Raw genomic sequence first — 23,664 nt, 5'->3', positions numbered from 1 at the left:
CAAGGCTATTTCCCTGGCCCAGCAGAGCCCCATTAAGAACACCTGATAAACCTTTAGGAGGATCTGATGTTTATTCAAATGATTGGCAGTTTCTTAAGTATTGATGTGTGCTAGGTCAGGAGGCTAGTCATTTGTGTAAGACAGGATTAATAAGGCCTCATCCCAATGAGCCTAACTTGACTGCTTGGGTCCTCAGGCAGATTTCAAGGACCTCTGGCCAGGAAACAACAGAAAGTACTGCTATGTCATGGGTTTCCAGGTTCGTTCTCGTGTGTGTGTGTGTGTGTGTGTGTGTGTGTGTGTGTGTGTGTGTGTGTGTGTGTGTGTGTCTCTCCCTGTCATGGGTTTCCAGGTTCGTTCTCGTGTGTGTGTGTGTGTGTGTGTGTGTGTGTGTGTGTGTGTGTGTGTGTGTCTCCCTGTCCCAGAATGTGTCTGTATTGAACATGTTTCCTGGTTGGAACATGTATACATGTGTGTAGCTCTTCTCTATAAATGGAAGGGTGCTACATCAAGGCCAAGGTGAGCTATTGGCTGGGGCAGCTGCTGCAGTCTCTGTGTATTGCAGTCTGGAGATTTGTCCTTGGAGGAGCGTCTGGTTAGAGGGAGCTGGTCTCTGAGAATGTAGTGTCCCAGAAGTGGACAAGGGCAGTTGGCAAGCTTACCTTCCTTTTCTACCAATAATCTTTGTGTGAGAACCTACCCCATCCACATTTCCTCAGACACTCAGGTGCTTTCAGACTTCAGTCTCGGGCAGTGGACAGAGGGAATTTCTGGCAAGCTCCTAGCAAGACACACACCTTCAAGAAGAGTGTCAGATCCCAATCTCACGCCCTCCTACCTGAAGAGAGGGAACCCTCTCCACCTCCCTGTGAATTGCTATGCTTTCTGTTACAGAGAGCATGTGCCTGGTAACTTTGCTCAGTGGCAAGCCAGAACCCTTCCCCAAGACTGGACAGACATGGTGTTTGGAGCAATGTCCAACCTAAGAGATGACTCCTCATAACTGCTGATTATCTGTTACTGCTGCCCTGAGCTGGGGCCCAAGGGCTGGGAATCTGTTGGTGCTACCCTGCCCTACCATTTCCCCAGCTCACAAACTCCCAACGGGAAGTGCTGTTTGGCTAGTTCTGTCAAACCCACCTGCTCTTTGTCCTCAGACCATGTGTTCACCTGTCTGCTTTGCCAGCAAATGGCATCTCCTGGCCAAAACATCTGGCCCTTCTGTCTCAGTTACAGCTTTTACACCCTCAGCAGGATTCTGTTGTGCACCAGTCTCCTCAAGTTCCTGTTGAGGTTAGCTCCCACCACTTCTCAAGAGGAAAGGACAGTGGTGGTTATAGAAGCATTTGTGCTTTATAGAAAAATCAAGAGTTTCCGCTTTTAGTTCCCCAAGTCTGTCTCTGGGGTGGAGACACTTGAACTCAGGCAGAGGATGAGGCTAGGACAGGGCTGTCCCGAGTTTGGGGCTAATCCCTGCACTTCACTCAGACATCAGAATCTCCTCTCGGAATTACACCTGCCTAGTTCTCCCCTTTCATCCTCTCTTTCCACATCATCAGAGTGAAAAGCTCTTGTGTTCAAAAGGAAGAGAAAACATAAAGTATCTTATTTTCTTTTAAAAGAAATTTTAAACCATGAAGAAAATATTTTTAAAGAAATTCACCCAGGACATTAAAATTCACTATATTACGTATTTATCATGTGTGAGAATATAAGTATATAATTGCAGCTAGTCGGCCCCTCCCTGATTTCTTAGGTTGTGTGAGTAGGTTTGCTTGGTGCCAGTCCTGTGCCCTTTGCTCTCCTGTCATCTGTAGTTGTGATCAGAAGAAGATAACTGCACTGCGCTGTCAGTCTCCTTTCACTGTTGTGTACTGATTACCGTAGCTCTGTTTCATGAAATAAACTGTGAACTGGGGGGTGGGGGGTGCAGGCTATGTAAAAATTTTAAGTGGAGAAGTTTGGTCTTGACATAGCTTCTCTAAAATAGGTTTCAGTAGGTAATTGGCTTTGACAGCTGTCTAGAAATGTCTCACAGGACAGGAGGGAGGGTTAGGGGTCACAGCTGGCCACTTGTGTTTTGTTTTGATATTTCCATTCACCACCATTCTTTGGAGCCTTCCTTCCAGACCTGCTAGGAAAACATCCTCTGAGCTGTGTACTTGTGGGGTGAAGGATTTCGGGTGAGGAACAGTCTTTCTAATGACAGGCACGTTCTATCCAGGGCCACTGAAAGACTCTAGGTTGTTGAGTGGAAACTAGACGTTTGAGCAGAGACCCACAGATAACAGCATGAGAGCAGTGTTAAAAGTGGGCATTGGTTACTATATCCTTTAGTAACACAAGTGCTGGGGGGCAGGGTTGAGTGTGACAGTGGGAAGAGGGTGACCTTGCAGTTCTTAGGGACTGCTTTTGAATCTTATATAACCCTTTCTTTGAGGGTGTGAATTGGCAGCGGAGAAAATCTTATTAGAAACTTATGATCTGTGAACAAGGTGGTATTTTGGCATTGGCATTTGGCTGAGTGCTTGAAATTTGGATGGCCAGAGACTGCCTGTGAGACAGCACCCAGGAAGTACTTTCCAGGGACAAGCCAAAGGCAGAAATGCTCCTAGGTAGTGACTGAAACTTCTCTTGTTTAGTTAGGGAAAAAATAAGGGAATTGTTGAAATTTGCATCCTTCATTTGTTCTTCCTGTTGGAGCCAACCCACTTTAATAGAAGATAGCCATCATTTAGACCTCCCACCCCTCAAAAAAGTATTTTAGACATCCGCTTCCCTAAAATTACTGAGATTGAAATTATTTAAGTCACTGTGTCAATTTTTTTTTTTTTAAACCAATTTTGTAGTTTTGGTATTCATACCCTCTACCCCACACACTACAGTCTGGGCTTGAAGTGCAGTAGTGAGCCTTCGTGGCTCTGCACTGTCAGTTCACTGAAGCTGGACTTCCAGGTTGTATTCCAGTGTTCCAGAACTGACAGGAAGGATGTCTAGGTTGTCCATGTAAGGCAATCGGGAGAGCATTGAATTAGATGGGTCTTGCCCCTGGCTCCAAAAAATTAAGTTTTCTCAAACTTGTTATTATTATCATCCTCTTGGGGATGTTGTCATTGGATAAAAAGAGGCACAGTGTCCTCACCTCCTAGATCAGAGGACAGGAGCAGCAGCAGGAATTTCCTGTTGTTAAAATTGAGCTATTCATGTTAAATACCCCAAGTCAGTTAGACCTAGGTAGCTACTGAGGAGCTTTGGTTGGCTGTGACCAGTGTGCTCTCTCTGAGCTTCCTAGGACAGTGCAAAGTTCTATAGTGTAAATTGAAATACAAATAATTGCTTTGTACACAAAACAATGTAATGATGGTGCTAATCTCATGGTATAAATAAGCACTGCCAAGGGTTGAGGGAGTGGTGACGTGAGAAACCTGGGTCCCCTCTGGGAAGGTAACTTATATAGGTTCCTTTCAGCTCTTTGAGAGAGAGGTGGCAGGCAGAGCATCATTGATGCCTGCCAACCCGACCCTGGAATGTTCAGTACAATCTGGAGGTGGAAGAGATGTTCCCATATCCAGATGATGGCCGCTGAGTTTCCCAGGGCTAGAGGTCACCTTGTCCATAGCCTTTATCCCACCCTGCCTAGGACAGGTTAAAAGAGAACTATGGGTATGGGGTGTCCATTACCTTCTGCTTCTCTACCTCTTCCCCTCGTGGCAGCATCTCAGTTGCTTGTGAATAAGGGCAATGTTTCTTAAGAAAGTTGGAAGAGCTTATTTTATTTAGACAACAACAACCTCAAAAGAGATGCTTCCTTACCAACATAAGCAACATATTAAACTCTTTTGTGGTCCTTCCCCTAGAGCAGCCTTCCTGTGACTTTAAGAACACCTAACTATAAGGGGCTCCAGGAGTAAGTAGCTTGTGGGAGCTTTTAGCACAGCTACACAGCTCCAGGGTGTGGTGGTCCGCCTTATGTATGTAGGTGAGTGTGGAGGTTGGGTGGGCACAGCACCTAGGAGCTCATGGAAAAGCAGCTGCTTAGGTCTTGGCGAAGAAAGCTGACCAGAGAGCTCTATTTTTTAAATGGGGAAAAGGGTTCAGCCAAGGTCCATCACTGTGTTCTCACCCCCAACAGATTGTCAGCTCAAAGTGAACCTCCTAGTAAAAAAGAAGGGAACCCTGTCTAGGAGTCCCCATAAACATGTACTGTAATTCTTTGTATATAGAAAAATTACTGTAAAGTAAAGTTTAACTTTACTCTTATGGCCCTTTGCCCTGTGTTTTTATTGTCTCTGGGGAGATGTAGCTTAAGACAGAGGACTGTGGTTTGGGATAAGAGCAGGAAGCCAACATGAGCCCTTCAAGCACGTGAAGACTTCGTGGCTGGTGTTAGTTTCAGTCTCCTCCTCAGGAATCCTCTCCCTGTCAAGGGTTTGTTTTTGTTTTGTTTTTCAGCGTAGCCCTTGGCTGTATTGGAACTCAATCTGCAGACAAGGCTGGCCTCAAACTCAAGCCTCTGCCTCCCAATTGCTGGGATTAAAGGCGTATGCCAACACCACACTCAAGGGTGTTTTGAGGAATTATTTTAAAGAGAAATGAAACCAATGCGTTGGGTTTTGTTTTTGAGACAAAGTCTCACTATGCAGTCCAGGCTAAACTCAAAATAGTCTTCCTCCTGCCTCAGCTGCCCAGTTGCTTGGAAGACAGGAATGTACTATTACACCTGGTGCCAGAATGCCTTCTGGGCAGGAATGGGACCAGGTTGGTCATTCTGAAATCTTCAAAGGCAAAGGGGCCCCTAGCTGGGGCCACACCCTCATAGTAACAACTGGAACGGACTGCAATACACTTCCTTCTGTTTAAACAGGAAGTGTTAGCCCTTTTTACATTTAACATCTAGGTTTTCAGTGTATTTCTGATCCTGAACAAAGTAGCAGTTGTCTCAATTTTCTTTTTCTCTTTATTTACTTAGAGGTTTGTTTTTTTTTTTTGTTTTTTTGTTTTTTTTTTTTGTGGGGTGGGGGTACACTATGTAGCTCTGTTGGCCTAGAACTCAGAGGCCCACCTGCTCCTGCCTCCTGAGTGCTGGGATTAAAGACAGGCCACCACTCTGTCTTCAAGTCCTTTTGGTTTGGTTTTTTTTTAAATGGTGTGTGTGTGTGGGTTTTTTGTTTTTCAAAACAAGGTTTCTCTGTGTAGCGCTGGCCGTCCTGGAAATCAATTTGTAGACCAGGCTGGGCCTCAAACTCAAAGATTCACCTGACTGCCTCCCTAGTGCTGGGATTAAAGGCAAGCGCCATCACGTCCCAGTTTCAAGTCCTTTTTCTAAATTAGAAGCTAAATTGGATCCATAAGGCCTTTTTGACTTGCGGAACTATAGATTGCCTCTTGTTAAGTTCATTACAGGGTGTTCCTGGGAAGCTTAGGACTGAGTCACAGCCCTGAGCCACAGGTCTAGACATGCTACCCGAAGTAGAGCTGGCCAAACCACTTGTCTTGAGGTTGGTAATGGCTGAGGCTTTCATCTGTTGAGTACAACTTAGGTGCTTTCCTTGCTCTTCTCATGAGCTTTGTACTCCTCAATCCCAGCCTCTAAACCTATCTTCATCCCCATAAAAGAAAATAACTGCGGTATCATTCAGTGGTAAAGGTCTTGCTGGTATTAGAAGCCTTGGGGGTTTGCTCTACATGCACATGTATGTGCAAGCGCACATGGACGTGGGGGCATGAGGGCCCATTGCTTCTCCATGATTTCAGTGACTAGTTACTTGGTTTCCATATGGTAAGTCTTCTGGAAAGTGAGGCCAGGCAAGTGGCCCCAGGAACAACTAGGTGTTCTGACAGCCAGTGCACACCGAAGGGAAGGGGCTGTGAGTCACAGTGCATCCATTTTATTTACAGTTCAGAAGCTACTTAAATAATCTGTGTACAGAAGTTCTGTCCAGGACAGAAGCCTGGGATTAAAATCAGCCCTTATCCCTCTTCATGCCCACAGTCTGCCCAACACTGCCTCTGTTCCATGGGCCAGCACAGGCAGGTGCCAACTCTGCTGCCATGGGCACCTGGAGTAGCTCAGACACTTGACCACGCCAGCCCAGACAAGGATTGGGTCCAGCCCCTCTGGGGAATTCATTTAATTCTCCCAGGCCAGATGAATGGTGACTCAGTGATGACAACAGCTGTAGAAGTAAGGGTTTGCCTTCTGGCTCAGATCCACACCTTTGTCCTCTGTCAAAGAGAGAGGTGGCTGCTTAGCACCACTATGGTGGGTGATCAGATAAGTCACCAACAGGGCTAGAGACCATGAGCCTAGAGGAAATTTTAGAGGGTAGGGAAGTACACACCTGTCATCACCTGGAATGCGGCCACACTGACGTAATCCTCTGCCACTTTCTGGAAGAGCTCGTCTGGCAAGCAAAGATCAGTGAGGTCCTGGAGCCAGAAGCCCCAGAACTCCCAGTGACCCAGCCCTCTGAACCTTTCTTCCTTCAGTGTCCTGCCTGCTCCTTTAACAGGCCCCAAGACAACACTCACCCACACTCTGGCCTGTCTTGCTGGATGTTTCAAAGAGCTGGGCTTTGATATCTGCAAAGAGAAGTGACTGAATCAGACCTAAATATAGCTAACAGTTCAGCTTCCAGGATCCCACAGGTTCAAGAAGGCCAGAAAGCAGCCAAGGCTGTCGGTCTTCTGTCCTTGTAATCCATCCACTCAGGCAGGTATTGCCCGCCCCCTGACCCCCCCCCTCCTCAAAGGCTTTAGAACAGCTACTCTCTGCATAGTCTTGGACGTCATGGAAGTCTACACGACGACGACGCCTGTCTTCCTCCAGCAGGTCACTCTTAGTGCCACACAGGTAGATTTGACAGCCCTACAGCAGAGGACAAGGCTGAGGTTATTTTCACAGAATGACCGAGTCCCTGTCGCTGATCTGTGAGATGTGGCCACCTACCTCTTCTAAACTGCGTAGCTCCTTCACCCAGAACTTCGCTCTCTCAAAGCTGCTGCTGTCAGTGAGGTCTTGGTAGGGTCAGACAGGAGACACAACCAAGGATCAGTGGATTCCCTCTGATGCTGGCCTGTAACCCAACCCTTACTTGAACAGGACAGAATCCAACCCCTTACCATAACAGACAATGGCAGCTTTGGCACCCCGGTAATAGATTCTGCTCATGGCTTCGTAGCGCTCAGATCCTGCTGTGTCCTGTGGGGTGAAGGGAGTTAATGAGCTCCTTAATAAGACTACGAATTAAGCCCGCGTCTTCCAGACCCCCTTTTTTTTAGGTAAGTGAATGGGTGTGGGGAAGGAAAAACGACCTCTATGAGGCTCCAGTTGGCTAGTTTAAGAGGCAAGATATTAAATGTCGGGGATGGTTTTGCTCAAGACTATATCCCGCGGGGACCTACCCAAATGCCCAGAGTCACCGTCCGGTCTCCAACGCACATCACCTTGGCCACGAAGGCAGCCCCGATGGTCTGCAACCAGGGAAGAGATAAGAGTCGAATGCAGGCCAGCCCCCTTCTTCCCATGCCTGGTCCGGAGGGGTACACTCACGTTCTGATAGGGGCCCACTAAGAAGCGGTCGTGCACGTATCGTTCCACTAGGCTCGTCTTGCCCACGTATTCCTTGCCGAGCATAACCACCTTGACGTCCACGCGCTGCCCGCTCATGCTCCCGGAGCCGCCTCACCCACGTCAGGGTCTGCGCGGCCCAGGCAGAGTCCAAGCCTCAGACACTAACCCCAAGGGCCTCGCACCTCGCAGGCCCCCGGCGCCTCGGGCCGGGGCGCTCCGTCCCTTGCAAAGCCGCGGCGCGGGGACGCGGACAGCGCCCTCCACCGCGCCGCCGGGCCCTACGCCGCTCACCCGCGCGACTGCTACTGCAACTGCGGCTCCGCTGCGCCGGGGTTACCGACAGAAACCGGGGTCCCCGCAGCTAACTTCAACCGGCACCTCCGGGACTGGACGACAAGAGGCGGGACGTCCGGTCACGTGACGCGAGCGCCGGAAGTGGCCGATCCTCCGCGGCCGGCGCCGGAAGCGTCGCGCAATCTTATAGTCCCTCATGGCGGCGGTAGGGACCTGGGCGCGGCGCGGCGGCGACTGAACTGCGAGCCTGGCGGGCGTGCACCGACATACATGCCCCCCCACCCCCGGGCTCTTCACCCTGATGCTGCACGGGTGCTGAGCCCGCCCGGGTCGGGACGATGGTGAAGTATTTCCTGGGCCAGAGCGTGCTCCGAAGTTCCTGGGACCAAGTGTTCGCTGCCTTCTGGCAACGGTACCCGAATCCCTATAGGTATGTGGCGGTGGGTAGAGCGAACTGCCCTCCTTTCTCCGTTTGGAGATCGGAGTGTAGGCTGTCCTTGAGTATTGGGGCCAGGAAAGACTGGACAGCCAATCCGACGTAGGGTATCTCTGAAACTGTGGCCACAGTTAGGGCACAAAGTCCTTACTAAGATTAGGACCAGCCCAAGCCTGCGAGGTCCTCGAAGAAGACTGACCAGTTTACGATTTATGTGAGGCTCTAGATTTCTAATTTGTGATCTCAAGGGGGTGAGACAGGAAGAGGCGGCGGTATGGGAGTTATCTTGGGGTTGGAAATCCTGGCGATGGCCTGCTCACCTGCAGGTAGCGCTCTCTAGTGGTACAAATCTTGAGAGATTGAAAAGCCTCAGAAACCAGGTCAGGGAGGGGGAGGGAATTGGAATTTGCCCCCGGGGATAGGTTCAGTATACTCTTCACTCTGAACCCGAGTACAGTGCGCTCTGCCAGATTACAGGAAGCCATGAACTGGAGTTTCCAAATGGAAACCTGTAGTAGACAGCTTCTCAGGAGTAGACTTCTGAGAATCATCTTTATTTTAACACCTGCAGCAAACATGTCTTAACGGAAGACATAGTGCACCGGGAGGTCACCCCCGACCAGAAGCTGCTGTCCCGGAGACTCCTGACCAAGACCAACAGGATGCCACGTTGGGCAGAGCGACTGTTTCCTGCCAACGTTGCTCACTCGGTGTACATCCTGGAGGACTCTATCGTGGACCCACAGAATCAGACCATGACCACCTTCACCTGGAACATCAACCATGCCCGGCTGATGGTGAGACCACCTTTGGTCCCTCAAAATAGTTGCCCTTCAGATCTCAGAGTTGTGGAAACTACTGTGGTCTGAAGCAAGTTTAGAATATTAATGAGCAAAGTCTAGAGTTATACCCTCAGATTGTCCCCTTTTCGGTTGGTCAGCCTTTCCGTGCCTGTCCCTTGGATCTCAGATGGTGGGGGAAACCACCTCTTTTCAGAACTTGTTTCAAGTGCTGTGCACAAAACACTTGGTTGGTGTGTGACATACATACATATAGGGTGGGCTTTCAGGAATGATGGGGGAGGGGAGGAGGCAGTGACTTGACAGGTAACCAGCACAGTGGTATGTTTGTGACGACTATCTGTGCTCTTCAGGAAGTTGCCACTCACTTTGATAATAAAAGCTGTGATTATTATCAGATGGTTTTGTGTGTGTGTAGAATATGAGGAAGCAGAAGGCCTAGAAACACTGCACATGTCTAGATCTATAGGCCCTAAGCAAAACCCAGGATCAGGCTAGAATACTGGCTGATCCCAAGAGACTGTGTTCTACTTTTAAGGGTCAACAGAGAAGTTGTAGAGGCAGAATGCCTTTTTTTTCTTTTTTTTCTTTTTTTTTTTTCTCTCGAGACAGGGTTTCTCTGTGTAGCTTTGTGCCTTTCCTGGATCTCGCTCTGTAGACCAGGCTGGCCTCAAACTCACAGAGATCCACCTGCCTCTGCCTCCTGAGTGCTGGGATTAAAGGCGTGAGCCACCACCACCCGGCTGAATGGCTTTTCTTCGGGCCTAGGGATACATAATAGAAAGAACTTTCTTTTCATTGCTTTCCCCTTGTGAACGAGGCAAGGATCACCCAGTGTCGTGTGCAGGAATGTGGTACTGGCTGGGGCGGCACTGTAGAGACAGGTCTGAGTCTGTGGAAGTGGGCAAAGCAAAGGCTGATTTCCTGTGCAGGTGGTGGAGGAGCGCTGTGTTTACTGTGTGAACCCCGACAACAGCGGCTGGACCGAAATCCGTCGGGAAGCCTGGGTCTCCTCTAGCTTATTTGGCGTCTCTAGAGCTGTCCAGGTAAGAGATTTAGGGGTTGGGCCAGGCTGGGATCTGGGTCATTGAGCAGCTCTCCCATGTTCTTCCTTCTCCTGCCAGGAGTTTGGTCTTGCCCGGTTCAAAAGCAATGTGACCAAGACAATGAAGGGCTTTGAGTACATCTTGGCCAAGCTACAAGGTGAGAGCCCTGGACACTTCGTGGGGGACTAAGGGACCCTCACTGGCAGTGGCTAGGATGATCCTACCTCAACTTGACCAGTGAGGTATTGTGCCAGTCACTGCCCAGATCTGAGCCCGAGGCTCTTGTATGTGCCTGGAAGGGTGGGGGGTCAGGAAACAGGACACTATTCCATTCCTAAGAAGCCTGGCTCATAAACAGTGACTGCCATGGTTGAGGAGGGATTGAATGGGTCTTCTGGCCGTCATCTGAAGCCAGCCTCCTGTCATTTGCCACAGGTGAGGCCCCTTCCAAAACACTTGTTGAGACAGCCAAAGAAGCCAAAGAGAAAGCCAAGGAGACAGCACTGGCAGCTACAGAGAAGGCCAAGGACCTGGCCAACAAGGCCGCCACCAAGCAGCAGCAGCAGCAGCTGGTGTAGCTCCCTCTCCTTCTCAGTGTACTTGATTATTAAAAATCCACCTCCAGCCCTCTCTGCTGTCTGGGTGGTGGGGTAGGGCAGTGTCCTGGTCCGCGTCTGCAGTACACCTGGCTCAGTGTCTCCTGAGCCCAGCCTCCTTTTACCCCAGGGCAGAAAGGGTCAAAGCAGTGTGCAGGTGAAGTGGTCATACATGATAGACTGTACGCTCCACGAGGGCAGGCCTCCTTGTTTTATTCTCTAAACAATATTTAGCACATAACAGGCACTCAATAAACACTTGATTGGCCCCAGTTCCGGAGTCAGATAGCTTTGGTTTGGATCTGGACCTCCCTCAAGTCACATCGCTGCTTGGGCTCCACAAGCAGCAGCGGCTGCACTGTGTTGGGGGTGCACTGCCCAGCACAGGACCATGTTTGACAGCTACTGATCTTATCTCCTCTTTTCCAGTGGTGGCTGGGACTTCCTCCATCTCATCAGGCAAAACCATGGACGGGAACTCACAAAAGAGGATTTTAATGAAAATACTTTGCAGTATATGTGGGGCAGAGAGAGGCCTGGGGCTTTTCCCAGGAACAAGAGGTCTACAGGCTTCCTGTCCCGTGGTGGGCAGCAAAGCAGAGCCAAAGGCTACTTAAAATGCCCTGGGGAATGGGGAGGGTGGCCGGGGCTCAAGCTATGCAGCTGAGTCCAGAGAGCCCTGTGCCCACACAAGGCTCTCTATGGCCTCCTCCAACAGTGGCTCCAAGCAGACCTTGGGACTTGTGTGGGGCCACTGCCTGGCAGGCTCAGTCCAGAGGGAGTAAAGGGTGCTCTGGGCAGCCCCCCCGTCATAGCCAGGTACTGGTGCTGTGTGAGTAGCTGAGGCCCTGGCCAGGGCTGAAGCTCTGAAGAAGCTCATTCTCAGTCCCGAACACCAGGCTCTCCACGTCCACCTCCACATCCTCTGCAGGGAGAAACACATCAGGAGCCCCGCCCACATGCCCGCCCGGCACCCAGCCCTGCCCCCTGTGGGGCACTCACCTTGGTCCGAGTCTGAGCGCTCAGAGGACAGAACGGAAGAGTCCAGGCTGTCTGCTCGCAGCCGTTCCCGCTCTCCAGCCCCCGGCAGCCCCTGGAGCTGTTCCAACTGCTGCTGCAGACTCTGCTGTTTGCTGCGAAGCTTCTCCTTGAGCCGCTGGGCCTGCTGCTCCTGCTCTTCCAGCTTCTGCAGAACCCCCAGGGCAGGGACTGGGTCAGCTGCCTGGGGCCTGGCCTCTCTATGGCCACCAGGGCCTTGGTCTATGCTAGACAGGCAGCCACATAAACGGACCCAAGATGGTTCACATCCTCCAGGAGCCCACTACCTCCTGCCTTTCTATCTACATAGATCTGTGTGGATGGCAAGGTACCCCAATTTCAAATGCCTCTCGGCATAGTCACATAACAAGGTGGAATACAATGTCAGTACAAACTCACAGACTGGCATCCTAACCGGCAAATCTGGTAACAGAGCCACCTAACTGTAGCCACGATGCTGAACATGGTCACGGCACTGTCCGACCAACCCCTCCATTTATATGGTGGAAAGCTAGACTTCTCATGTCAAGTGTACTTGGAAGCACTACCACCTAATTAAATTATTGGACTACAGGCTAGAAGCTACTGGTTCACTAGGTGAGCAGCTCCGTGGTAAGGTGTTTGCCTAGCACGTGCAAGGCCCTGGGTTTGATCCTTCTCCCACACAAATAACTTTGTTTTTTTAAAAGAAGAGAATAAGCCAGAACATTCAAGACAAGGTACTGAAGGATGTGTGTCCTCACTTAGACTAAGATGTGGGGTTTGGTTACTACCAAGGCAGAGGACCCTGGGAAGCTTGCAGAGTCCATCTTTGTCTGTGGTAGGCAGAGAGAGAACCCTAAAAAGATGTTATGGGGCTGTGTGGAGCCCAAAAACTCAAGGCCTGCATTAGGGAGAGGCTTGAGTTCCCTAGGTGCTGAGGCTGCCCTGTCAGAGTTTCCAGCTGGAGATGGACCTCAGTAGATCTACATGCAGAGTAGAACAGGCCAGAAGGGAAGCCTAGGAGCTGCTGCCCAGGAACGGCTGCTGCCCAGGAACGGCTGCTGCCCAGGTCTTGCCATGTGGCACCTGACACCTGAGTAGCACATTTCATCTACCTGAAAATGAGGTCAGAGGAACTCCAGGGAGAAACCAGAGCCCATGTGACAACCAGAACCATGAAAGTGACAGCGTGCACCTCTGTGACAGTGCAAATACATCCCACAGCCACGGTTGATTTGCTGATGGCACAGATTGTCGTGGCCCTTGACTAGAGCCTGACAGCAGTGCTTATAACGGTCTGTTGATAAGGCAGGCCTGGCATTATCTTGGTCCAGAGTCTGCCTCTCACCTGTCGTACCTTCCTTCAGTCTGACTGTGTCTCTGTTTGCTCTCATCAAATGGGCCCAGAAGGCAGGAAAAATTCTCTTTTGTTTCCAAGGCAGCTTCTAAAATGCCCACATGGCTGGCACAGCCTGGGCCTTGGCATCTGCATACCCACTCCTGTCCGCCAGGGGGCCTGCAATCCCACCCAAGCAGTAACAGGGCCAGGTGGGACCAGTTAGCGGTTCACCTCGGCCCTTTGCTTCCGGGCCTCCAGCCACCTTCATGGTACCAGCGGAACCCAAACCCAGTAAGCCCGGAAGGTGGGAGGAGAGGGCACCAGCCCTCTCCAGTCCACCAAACGGTTTACAACAGACTATTTTCAACAGCCATATACACTCAGCGGAACTGAAGAGGAAACACTTTTGGAAGATCTAACAGCTAGGACCTAAGTAATACCATAACAAAAGGAATGTTTACAAGGCCTCAGAACAGCCCAGTTTCTGCCTTCTTCCCATTCGATAGATTTGGAAACTAAAAGCATGGAGGATTGTCTCAAGTCACACAGGATGGGGGCAGGTCTCCAAGCTCCAGCCAGGCCCTCCACACCACATTATCCCACGATCTAAGAAGGATACTGGGGAGACAGCACCTTACCTGGATATGCATCCTGGCCCGGCGCAGCAGGCTCAGTGTGGTATATCGGGTACAGTCAACCCCCAGGGGCATCTGCTGCCTCAGCTGCTCCAGGCACCGCTTAAGCTGGGCCCTCCTGCAGGTAAAGGGTCTGGAGGGCAGTGCCAGCCCCACCTCACCAGGCAGAAGGATGGCAAGGGAGGAAAGGTCTGAGAGAAATGGTCTTTGGGACCTGGTCCTGTCAGGGCCAGGTTGGCACTCACCTGCGTTTCTCCAATTCATTGTGCACAGACCTGCCAATGCCAAAAGGAGACGAAGTGAGGGGCAGCTGGCACTGACCTAACCCTCAGTTCCAGGCTATTGGGTGGCAGCTCAAAGTTCACTACAGAGATCTGTGAGGTGAGGGCTCATCTAGGTACCAAAACCCTAGGCAGTGACAAGACACATACACCAGAGGGTACAGGACACCTGCCCAGGTAGTTGTAGGGTCTCCCCTGACAGCCAAGCAAGACGGGGTCCCTGGACAGATGTGACACCTGATCCAAAAACAAGTCTGCCAGAGAAGTCAGCCAAGGAGAAAACATTTAACAGGAACTGCACATGCAAAAGGACAAAAACGCAGAAGTCTGTAGGAGTGTGAGTGGAAGGGGGACTCAGAACTATCTTGTTACAGTTCCTGGCACATCAAAGATGCTCTGGGAGTCTGTGAGTAGACACACACACACACACACACACACACACACACACACACACACACACACACACACACACGTCTGGAGAGAGCAGATGGAGTAGGGTACCTGGCCCAGAAGGGCAAACAGAAGAAAGTGAGAAGAGGATTAAATGGGCCAGCTGAGGATTAGCGCCCCTCCTCACACTGCCCCATCCCTGCTCACCGCCCACTGTTCAGCGCGCCAGGAGTTTGCAGGGGTCGCTTCCTCCTCCTGTAGACAGCCCGGGAGCTGTAGTGCGGACACAAGGACGCGTAGCCGTGCTCCGCCTCTGCCAGAGAGAGGACGCAGCTCGTCAGCCAGAGCCCCTGGCACGGCGTGATCAAGGAAAGGCTTTTGGCGCCAGAACCCTTTCTTCAATCACTCCCTGCTCTGCCGCCCGCGTACTCCTGTGGATGTGCGGGCGGCAGCGCGCCAGCTGCCCTCAAGCCGTGCTCTGTCCAAGTTGGGAGCCAAATCCTGCCCGCGCGCGCGGGGTCTGTCCTCACCTCTCTCGCGCCTCTCCAGGAACTCCGCCGCCTGCAGCAGGACCTGGATGTTGCTGGCCACGGGTTCCATGTCGGCGACAGCCGGCGTCGAGCGGGCCGGGGATGCTGGCCCTGGCAGCCGCGGAACAACTTTTGTTTCAATGTAACTGACACGGTGCCACAAACATAGGGCCCGCCCCGCCCCCGGCCGCCCCGCCCTGGCCCCGCCCCTGGGAACCGCGGCCGCCCCGCCCTGCCCCGCCCGTCCCGCCTCTTCCCGCCCAGTCTATCTCAGTCCGCAGCTCCTGCCCCTGGTGACAAGCGCTCAGCCGGGGCGGACAGCCTGGACACCGGGCGCTGCGAGCTGCCCACGCTGCTGCCACCCGCAGTCGCGCGGGCCTGGGTTGCACGTGCGCGCGGGCGCGGCCACATCCTCGGGGCGGGCCGCGAGCCTCCGAGACAGGGTTGGCTGGCGCGCGGCCCCGCCCTCTCCCGCCGCGGGGCCCGGCTCGGGCGGGAAAAGCCGCAGGTTTCAAATTTGAAAACCCGGACGATGAGGGCGGGGGCGAGCGGAGAAGGATGGCGATGCGCACGCGCCTGCGGAGGGGCGCGGGCGCAGGACACGGTGCGGTCTGTCCCGCATCTGCCCCTCGTGGGTCCTCGCGGGGCTTCAGCTTCCACCGTTGACTCGAATGAGAATCTCTCCTGTCTCTCCCGTCATTTGCTGGGACGCTAATGTCATCGTGAGTACGTCGGTAGGTAACAGCTTCCCAAGCCAGGGCACGAAACACAGCATCTGGCCCGGATTCTGGAGTGACGGGATCGGGTTCTTCTCCCGTCACTGCTAAGTGTGACAACTCGGGGACCCTGATACAGCGTTGCGGAGGGGTCAGAGCTAATGCCTGTGTAGTGCTCAGGAAGCAAGCAGCCCTCTCTCATTAGGGCCATTGCAACCCAACAGCCCGCTCCTGGGAGGCCCATCGAGAACAAGCCTGCCAGCCTCGTGGAGAAGGCTGCTGGAACAATACCACCAGCGGTAGCCACACCTAGTCAGGAAGGGTGGAGCATTCTGAGTCCCCTAGAGCAGAGAGGGGAGACTATGAAAAGATGGCCTAGGCAAAGACAGGCACCTGCCAATCAGGCCCCTTCTGAAGAGGCTTTCTGAAGGGTCACTGCCAGAGAAACCAACTGTTAGCTAAGAATTGCTGCTGCTAAACAGTTTGTAGATTGAAACAAAACCTTTGTAGCTATGGAGAAGAGCTGCCCAGACACAGGACAGGTGGATGGCCCCTAAAACTCCCATCAGCAATCAGCCTCGTAAAGCTTGAGGATGAAATCCTTTTGGAAGAGAGTGACGTAGGGTGTCATGTCCAACAATCAAGCTTCAAACTCACTGTGTAGCCAGAGATGACAACGTCCTGATATTCCTTCCACTCCCAAATACTGGGGTTACAGGTGAGCAGCATATAACCAATCAGTGTCTAATTTTATTTGTCTAAGACAGCACACACACAGTGCAGGCACAAACTTCATCATACATCTGGCACCCAGGCGGACTCAGAGCAGAATGGACACAGAAAGGCTCTCCAAGAAAAGGTCCAGCAGAGGGAAGGTCTGGTGATGTAAGCAGGGCCCGCACTGCCTGAACTGAGCGGCCACTTCATCCTCTGAGCTGTGGGGAGCAGCTGGCCCAATGGTGGTAGAAGTCAGCCTAGCCTGAGGCATCCCATGAATACGGGTCGGGGCCATCAGTCAGCAGCAGACAGACAGAACACTTCTGGGAAAGGGCAAGGTGCTTGGGGGCCCCTGTGAGAAAATGCTCCAGCAAACGCTTTGCAGGCCCAGGCCCAACAGAAGCCCCAGTATTGTGCTCCATCAGCAGAAAGAGTACTGTCCCTAGATCCCCTGGGTGCTGTGCTGCCTGGGGGGATCCACAGCCCTGTCAGTTACAGAAATTGGGGTGGGTTTACCTTGTTGCAATTTGTCAGGTACTAGAGTCCAAGATGGACTTGTGCCTTGGATGAGAAGTAAGACAGGGGTTCCCAAGGGAGGCAGCCTTCCATCCCACCCTACAGATAGTTCAGGGGATAGTCCTGCCCCAAACCCTGCACAGTCCTCTCTGCAGGTGGGAAGAGTTAGAGACCAGGGTGTGGGGACCTGGCTCAGACACTGGACTCCCTCCCTCTCAGCCTTCCCTTGCTGCAGAGCACCCTTCCCTAGCAGAAGTGATGCCCTGCTAAAGCCTGTGATAGGTCCAACAACGTTCAGGTCCAAGCTGGAGCTGGGCAGTGCCCCTTCCGCTGCCTCCTCAGCAGGGCCCACCCTTGCCCACTCCCTGCCTCTACCAACTGCACTCAAATACCACCTCCTCCAGGAAGTCTGCAGGCTTCTTCTACCAGACCGTGGCCCAGTAGCAGTGGAAAACAGTACTGAGAAACTCAAGCGGGGCTGGTGAGACAGACAGTGGCAGCCAGCTCAGAGGCCACCTGGGAATGTCACCCAGGCTGTCAGAGCACAGTGGCACCTTATGTGGCTTCTTACTTCTTTCAGGTGGACTTTTATTAGTATTTTTTCATGTGGATGAGCATTTTGCCTGCACATGTGTGTGTGTGTGTGTGTGTGTGTGTGTGTGTGTGTGTGTGTCTGGTGCCCTGGATGCCAAAAGAGTGAGTCTTGGAACTAGAGACACAGATGGTTGTGAACCACCATATGGGTGCTGGGAATCCAACCGAGATCAGATTCTGGAAGCGCATCCAGTACTCTTAACTGCTGCTCTGTCTAGAGACAGGGCAAACTGGACCCCAAGAGACGAGCATCTTCTTGCGGAGGAAGCATGGCAGAGGGCAGAAGTCTCACTGCAGACACCTGGAAAGGTCAATGGGAAGGTCATTCTGCCCTGTAGCTGCCTCACCCTGCAGCCAACTTTAGGCCCTTGAATCGCCAAGTGTGGGCACCTGGGCTGGGCTGTGTGGAAAGGAAAGACTTGCTCAGCTTTCTTAACCTTTTCTTGAGCTGCTCTAGAATGTAGGCAAAACCTGAAAGAAAAAAAAAGTGACTCCCAGCTTGCTTTGAGGGAGCAGCTGCCAGAAATTCAAGAGGAGACAGTGTGGTGGTCTGAATGAGAATGGCCCCATAGGCTCGTACATTTGAAAGTTTGGTGGTGGAACTGTTTAGGAAAGATTTGGAGGCGTGGCCTTGGAGGACATGTATCACTGGGGGCGGTTTTGAGTTTTCAGATTCCCCAGCCAGCTAGCTCTGCCTCATGTTTGTGGATCAAGAAAAAAGCTCTCAGCTGCTGCTCCAGCGCCATGGCTGTCTGCTGCCATGCTTCCCGCCGTGGTGGTCATGGACTTTATATTTCTGAAACTGTAATCCCCAAATAAGTGCTTTTTTCTTAGTGAGACAGTGTCTCACCATATCATAGTCTTAGCTGGTCTGGAATTCACTATGTAGACTAGGCTGATCTTGAACTTACAGAGATCCTCCTACCTCTGGCTCCCGAGTGCTGATTAAAGCTATGTGCCACCACACCTGGCAGTACACTTGCGTCTGTAAGTTGCCTTGGTCATGGTGTCCTGTCACAATTGGAAGGTAACCAAGCCGGGCAGCTCAGGGGAAAGGCCTGTCTCTGTAGGAAGGCTTCCTTGGGTGTGGTGCCCTGATGGGCTTTGGCGTTTGTCTGGAACCCACATGGTCCTTGCTCTTCCTTAGCGCTTTCAAGAGTATCTGTGGATGGTCTGTCTCAAGGCATTGTCACTGTATGTCACCTTGGAGGGAGGGGGCAGGAGTGGCAGACAGCAGCGTCTCCCTTAGCTGGATTGTCTGATGGATGACCACTCTGCCTTTACAAGTGCCCCCTCCACAGACATGTCCCTTTTCCAACACAGGCTCCCCCATGTCCCTGTCGCATGTGCAGATGTTTCTGCTGGCCTTGCAGAGGACACTGGGCTCTGGAGGTCCCCGAGCTGACTGGAAGAGGGGAAGAAAATGCCAAGAGCGTTTGCTCAGGGTAGGAGGCTTGCTTAAGTTCAGGGCACTGCACACTCAGTCCTTGAGGGACCCTCTGCCTCTGTGTCAGAGTTTCATGTATTTACTGGGCTTTTTGTTTGTTTGTTTTTGAGACAAGATCTCACTCTATAACCCTGGCTGCCTGGAACTTAAGAGAAACCTGCCTGTCGGCCTCTGCGTCTACATGGACTACCAACCTGATTGGTCTAGTTACTGGTTTCTAAAGGAAACTTGTTTTCCCAGCCTTGTGCCTCTATCACAGTGGTTCTCAACCTTCCTAATGCTGCAACCCTTAGTGTAGTTCTTCATGGTGTGGTTGCCACAACCGTAAAATTATTTCATTGCTGCTTCATAACTGTAATTTTGCTACTGTTATGTTTTTTGTTTTGTTTTGTTTTTGTTTTTGTTTTTGTTTTTTCGAGACAGGGTTTCTCTGTGTAGTTTTGGTGCCTGTCCTGGAACTCTCTCTCTAGATCAGGCTGTCTTTGAACTCACAGAGATCCACCTGCCTCTGCCTCCCAAGTGCTGGGATTAAAGGTGTATGCCACCACCACCCGGCTTTGCTACTGTTATGAATTATAATGTAAATATCTGTTTTCCAATGGTCTTAGGCGTCCCCTGTGAAAGGGTCATTCAAACCCAAAGAGGTCGTGACCCACTGCTCTAGCATGAAGATAACGAGGGCTAGGGAACACATCAGTTTCCAGTAGCCCGGGCCCTGTGTTAGACAAGTTTCTGCCATTAACAGCTACGGAGAGCCAGCCTGCTTGGGTGGGAGGCTGGACTTGCCCATCCCCCAACTCCCCACCCCACCCCCGCTGTCTTAATGTCTGTTCTTTCTGCCTGGCATCTCCAGCCCCATTTTTCTCTGTTCTTTGCTCCTTGCTGCCTGCTTTTGCTTCTGCCCCATCCTGCCCTGGGCATCCCCCTGGCTTTTGCTTCACTCTCTAGTTTCTATGATGAGGAAAAAGCATTCCGTTCTCTGTGGATTTATGGGTGCATGTGGTAAATTACCCAGCACACTTATCCTTCTTGCTTACAGATTATGAATTCGAGGGGGAAAGGGGAAAAGGGAAAGAACATTTACTCCAAAGGTTTTTGTTTTGGTTTTGGTTTTGATTTTTCAAGACGGGGTTTCTCTGTGTAGCCTGTAGACCAGGCTGGCCTGGAACTCACAGAGATCCGCCTGCCTCTGCCTTCCGAGTGCTAGGATTAGAGGCGTACGCCACCACTGCACAGCAGTTTTTGTTTTGTTTTGTTTTGTTTTTGTATGTTGAATTAGGAATTCATTAAGGCCACCGAGTATTAAAGAGCCCCATGGAGCAAATCTACCAAACAGGCCCATCCTCTTTCGTGGTCCCTGAGGAGGGAGAGAATACAGGTACGCATGCCCATGTTGGCAAAAAGATCTGGAAGATGTCCAGTAAATTGTTTTTAAGTTTTATTATTTTATGTATATGGTGTTTGCCTGCATGTGTGTCCATGCACCATGTGCATACCTGGTGTCCAAGGAGGCCAGAGAGGGTGTTGGGTCCCCTAAAACTGTAGTTACAGGTGTTGTGAGCTATCATGTAGGTGAAAGGCACCCAGGTCTTTTGGAAGAGCCGTCTATACTGTTAGCAGCCCCCCACCCCATGTCTTAAGTTGAGTAGTCATCCACAAAGGTTCCCCTAGACCGTGTCCTTAACCATGGAGATCTTCTGGATCATTCTCTGCACGTGGGCCTGGCCTAACCAGAGTATTAAAAAGTGGCCTCTAGTGGGAGACAGCTATCAGACTGTGTAACTCCTTAATGAGTGACAGACAGGGTAGACCATCTCCACATCTCCACACTTGGGAGCAGATGCTCCTGTGGGCTGAGAGCTAGACAGGAAGATTTCCTGCGGGGTGAGGCCTGATAGGCTCTTACAGGGTCCAGTGTTTCTGCCAAGTGTTGTCAATAAAGGAAGCGCTTTCAGAGCAGCCCCCAGAAGCAATGGAGGGGCACGTCAGATGCAGGAGAAGCCACTCTCTACTGTAAGGGCAGGAGAACAGGAAAGGCTTGCGTGCCAGGGCCCTGGTATCAAACTGTTCTGAGCACAGGGACACACACACACACACACACACACACACACACACACACACACGGACTCTCCTCGGTGCGTACTTCCCACGGTTGTGGCGGTTGTGGCTGGCGTGGCGTCTAGTTCTTCTGCCTACCTTGTCCCCAACGCTGCTTCACCACCTGACCCACCCCTTTAACCTGCCCCTGGCCTGGTCACTGTGGCCAGGGCTTCTCCAGAAGTGGGAGGGTATTGTTATCCTGTGACAAAGAGTGTTGTTACAGATGGGACAGACTGGTTCCAAGATTCCCAGTGTCACCACTCAGCTGACTTCTCCAACACTGGGCAAACCCAGACCCTTAGAATCTTAAACAAAAAAAGCCTGGATTTTCTTTTGTCAGGAGATTCAACCCCAGTACCCTGGATGCTTCCCTTACAGGAGGGTAAGGGAATTCAGACCCACCTATGTTCACAACCTTCTCATTAGAGGAGCCTAAAGAAAATACAGGGCATCGAGTTTTCCAAATTGTCTGCTTCCAATTGCACACACACAAAGTTATTGTGGGTACAGGCTTCCAAGTAGTTCGTCACCCCAAGTCTAGGCAGGAAGGGTCTCTGTCTAGTGAGCAGGGTAAAGGCAGATACTTCTGTTGGCCGGACCCTCCTCGATCATGGGTGCCCATTGTCAGAGACTGAAAGAGTGTCAGACTGGTAAGGCTGGAAAAATCACAGCCAGTCTTGGCCCAGGACCTTGTGGAAGGAGGTCTCTTGATGAAAGGCCCCACCATGGCAATGTCCAGTCGCGTGCTTGGGGTAATACTGAAAGGCACAAGCTGAGTTCTGGACAGACCCAATGGAGAACCCCAGGTTCAACAAACAGCCCTTTGGGACCTAGATGAGTAGCATCCTTACTGCCATCTTACAGCATCTCCCTACCGTCTCATGGGACTCCATTTCGTCCTGCCGATTGACTGGTGGGAGAGGCCACCACACCGGACTATATTGTAGTGGCCTCTAGCATTCTCCGCGCCCCTCTGCTCCTACAGGTAAGAGCCACAGTGTATACTGCCCACTGGATTTTTACCACAGCCGTGTGAACCAGCCTCAGGACCATGTCAGAGGCACCCCTTTTCAGCAGGAAGCAGCTAGAGTGGTCAACAAGAGACAGGCCCACTGTTACTTTATAATTACATTTCTTCTCTCCCTCTCTAGAAGCCATCCAGGACAGACCTCACAGCAAGCCATTCCAGCTGTGATGGTGACTTCCTGTTCTTGGAAGACATTGTGAGAATAGCCAGGAAGGCACTGGGATAGAAGTCTAAACTGGACCAGTGCAGGGAGGGGAGGGCTCAGGGGGCCTCTGGAATACCTTAGCCAGAGTCACTCACCCCAAAGGCATAAAGCTGTTGCCTGGACTCTCGCTTTCTCCACAGACGGGTCTTGTGTCTCCCCTCAGTGTTCAGGTTCGTGTGTGCCGGACTATGTTCTGCAGCTAGATGACTCTCTTACATGTGGACTGGACTTAGGTCATGAGGCTTGCCTAGGAAGTGCCTTTAACCCGAACTGTGTGTACTTATCAGGTGCAGGCCAGGGTGGACAGGGGACAGGGGCTAGGCTGCTTTCAGCCGTAACAGAACACACAACTCACACTTGTTTGAACAAATAGGTATTTATTTCTTTCACACAACCCCACCCCCAGCAGAGGCTGCTCTTCAGTCCTTGAGGCCCCCCTATCTAACAGGTGAATGCTCGTTCCAGCCCTCAGTCACGGGTATTTCTGCAGCCTCAGGGTCCTACCACAATCCAGGCAGATGAGAGGACCCTTGAGTCCTCCAGCTCTGCTGAACCCCAGGGTTCACATGACCTCCCTTGGAAGGACGCTGGGAAGAGAAGCATCCCAACCGATGAGCATGGAAAGTGACAGTACCAAGAGTGGGTGTCTGGGAGGCAGCCATGGGTGCTGGAGGATGAGTGAGTCAGAAAAACTCTGCTACAATGGGTGGAGACGGCAGGGATGGTGACGTCAGCACTGCGCCCGACCCGCTTCAGGAAAGTGCAAAATTTTAAAGGCAAAAGTTAAAAACCTTTAGGAAAATCATCTTTGGGAAAGATTAATAAATGCCATGTAAATGTAGAGTACACATCAATGACATCATTAGCAAATCAGGAAGTCTAGCCTGTGGGAAGGAACCAGGAAACTGAAGATAAGGATCCCTGAACATCAGCAAGAGAAAAGGGGTCAGTACTAAAGCATCTAGCAAGCACAGGATCAAGTGGAGACCCACAGCCTGCCGCAAAAAAGCACACAGCAAAGCTTTCACACCCAAGCTGAACTCTGATGCCAGGTGCTAAGGAGTGGGCAGAAGGGAAAAACACAATCCACTTTGGAAAGCAATGTGGCCCTGGCTTGCAAAACTGAAACTGTGTACAAGCTACAGGCCCCCACTTCTCATGATGTGTGGGAACACAGTTCAAAAACATGTCCTAATAGTCCTGGGTAGGGTGATAAGTGTGGCCACACGCCCAGCATGACAGCCAGGAAGCACCTTAGGCTCCAAGTCCAGAGGCACCGCAGCAGCGTGGAGCTGGAGGGCTAAGGAACACATCCAAATACTACTTAAAACAAGTTTTCAAATACAGCACAATCTAAAGAAAATTTAACAACCCTCATCTCTGGGGGGAGGGAAATGGGGCC

General features: G+C 51.6%; 3 protein-coding genes across 4 annotated transcripts; 1 reads left to right on the top strand and 2 right to left on the bottom strand.

Annotated features, from left to right (window-relative positions):
* Positions 1-5,872: 5,872 nt before the first annotated feature.
* Rab24 (RAB24, member RAS oncogene family) lies at positions 5,873-7,989 on the bottom strand. The gene is made up of 8 exons (XM_059262870.1): positions 7,553-7,989; positions 7,405-7,473; positions 7,123-7,201; positions 6,950-7,017; positions 6,769-6,868; positions 6,532-6,582; positions 6,342-6,404; positions 5,873-6,225 (listed from the first exon to the last, which is right to left on the bottom strand). The coding sequence occupies exons 1-8, from the start codon at positions 7,667-7,669 to the stop codon at positions 6,161-6,163; spliced, it is 612 nt and encodes a 203-aa protein (XP_059118853.1). The 5' UTR covers positions 7,670-7,989; the 3' UTR covers positions 5,873-6,160.
* Positions 7,990-8,022: 33 nt separating this feature from the next.
* Prelid1 (PRELI domain containing 1) lies at positions 8,023-11,004 on the top strand. Its single transcript, XM_059262867.1, has 5 exons — positions 8,023-8,297; positions 8,875-9,100; positions 10,036-10,149; positions 10,228-10,306; positions 10,585-11,004. The coding sequence occupies exons 1-5, from the start codon at positions 8,206-8,208 to the stop codon at positions 10,725-10,727; spliced, it is 654 nt and encodes a 217-aa protein (XP_059118850.1). The 5' UTR covers positions 8,023-8,205; the 3' UTR covers positions 10,728-11,004.
* Positions 11,005-11,226: 222 nt separating this feature from the next.
* Mxd3 (MAX dimerization protein 3) lies at positions 11,227-15,010 on the bottom strand. Of its 2 annotated transcripts, XM_059262868.1 has the most exons (6): positions 14,941-15,010; positions 14,618-14,723; positions 13,985-14,014; positions 13,743-13,857; positions 11,748-11,931; positions 11,227-11,670 (listed from the first exon to the last, which is right to left on the bottom strand). In XM_059262868.1, the coding sequence occupies exons 1-6, from the start codon at positions 15,008-15,010 to the stop codon at positions 11,555-11,557; spliced, it is 621 nt and encodes a 206-aa protein (XP_059118851.1). In that variant the 3' UTR covers positions 11,227-11,554. The 2 variants fall into 2 exon arrangements, with proteins under 2 accessions (XP_059118851.1, XP_059118852.1); XM_059262869.1 differs by lacking the exon at positions 13,985-14,014.
* Positions 15,011-23,664: the final 8,654 nt, after the last annotated feature.

This window comes from Peromyscus eremicus, chromosome 5, assembly GCF_949786415.1.
Source record: "Peromyscus eremicus chromosome 5, PerEre_H2_v1, whole genome shotgun sequence".
NCBI classification, from domain to species: domain Eukaryota; kingdom Metazoa; phylum Chordata; class Mammalia; order Rodentia; family Cricetidae; genus Peromyscus; species Peromyscus eremicus.
The sequence above is the reverse complement of the archived record's forward strand: the minus strand, read 5'-3'. Positions and strand labels throughout refer to the sequence as shown.

Bases quoted from the DNA above. Each gene is read 5' to 3' on its own strand.
- Rab24 (XM_059262870.1), bottom strand. From the start codon at position 7,669: ATGAGCGGGCAGCGCGTGGACGTCAAGGTGGTTATGCTCGGCAAGGAA. The intron at 7,474-7,552 runs GTGAGTGTACCC...CCCTGGTTGCAG, and splicing joins TAGTGGGCCCCTATCAGAAC to ACCATCGGGGCTGCCTTCGT. The intron at 6,226-6,341 runs GTGTGTACTTCC...TCTCTTTGACAG, and splicing joins CGCATTCCAGGTGATGACAG to AGGACAAAGGTGTGGATCTG.
- Prelid1 (XM_059262867.1), top strand. From the start codon at position 8,206: ATGGTGAAGTATTTCCTGGGCCAGAGCGTGCTCCGAAGTTCCTGGGAC. The intron at 8,298-8,874 runs GTATGTGGCGGT...TAACACCTGCAG, and splicing joins CGGTACCCGAATCCCTATAG to CAAACATGTCTTAACGGAAG. The intron at 10,307-10,584 runs GTGAGAGCCCTG...CATTTGCCACAG, and splicing joins CATCTTGGCCAAGCTACAAG to GTGAGGCCCCTTCCAAAACA.
- Mxd3 (XM_059262868.1), bottom strand. From the start codon at position 15,010: ATGGAACCCGTGGCCAGCAACATCCAGGTCCTGCTGCAGGCGGCGGAG. The intron at 11,932-13,742 runs GTAAGGTGCTGT...GGGGTTCTGCAG, and splicing joins GGGCCAGGATGCATATCCAG to AAGCTGGAAGAGCAGGAGCA. The intron at 11,671-11,747 runs GTGAGTGCCCCA...TTCTCCCTGCAG, and splicing joins GCGCTCAGACTCGGACCAAG to AGGATGTGGAGGTGGACGTG.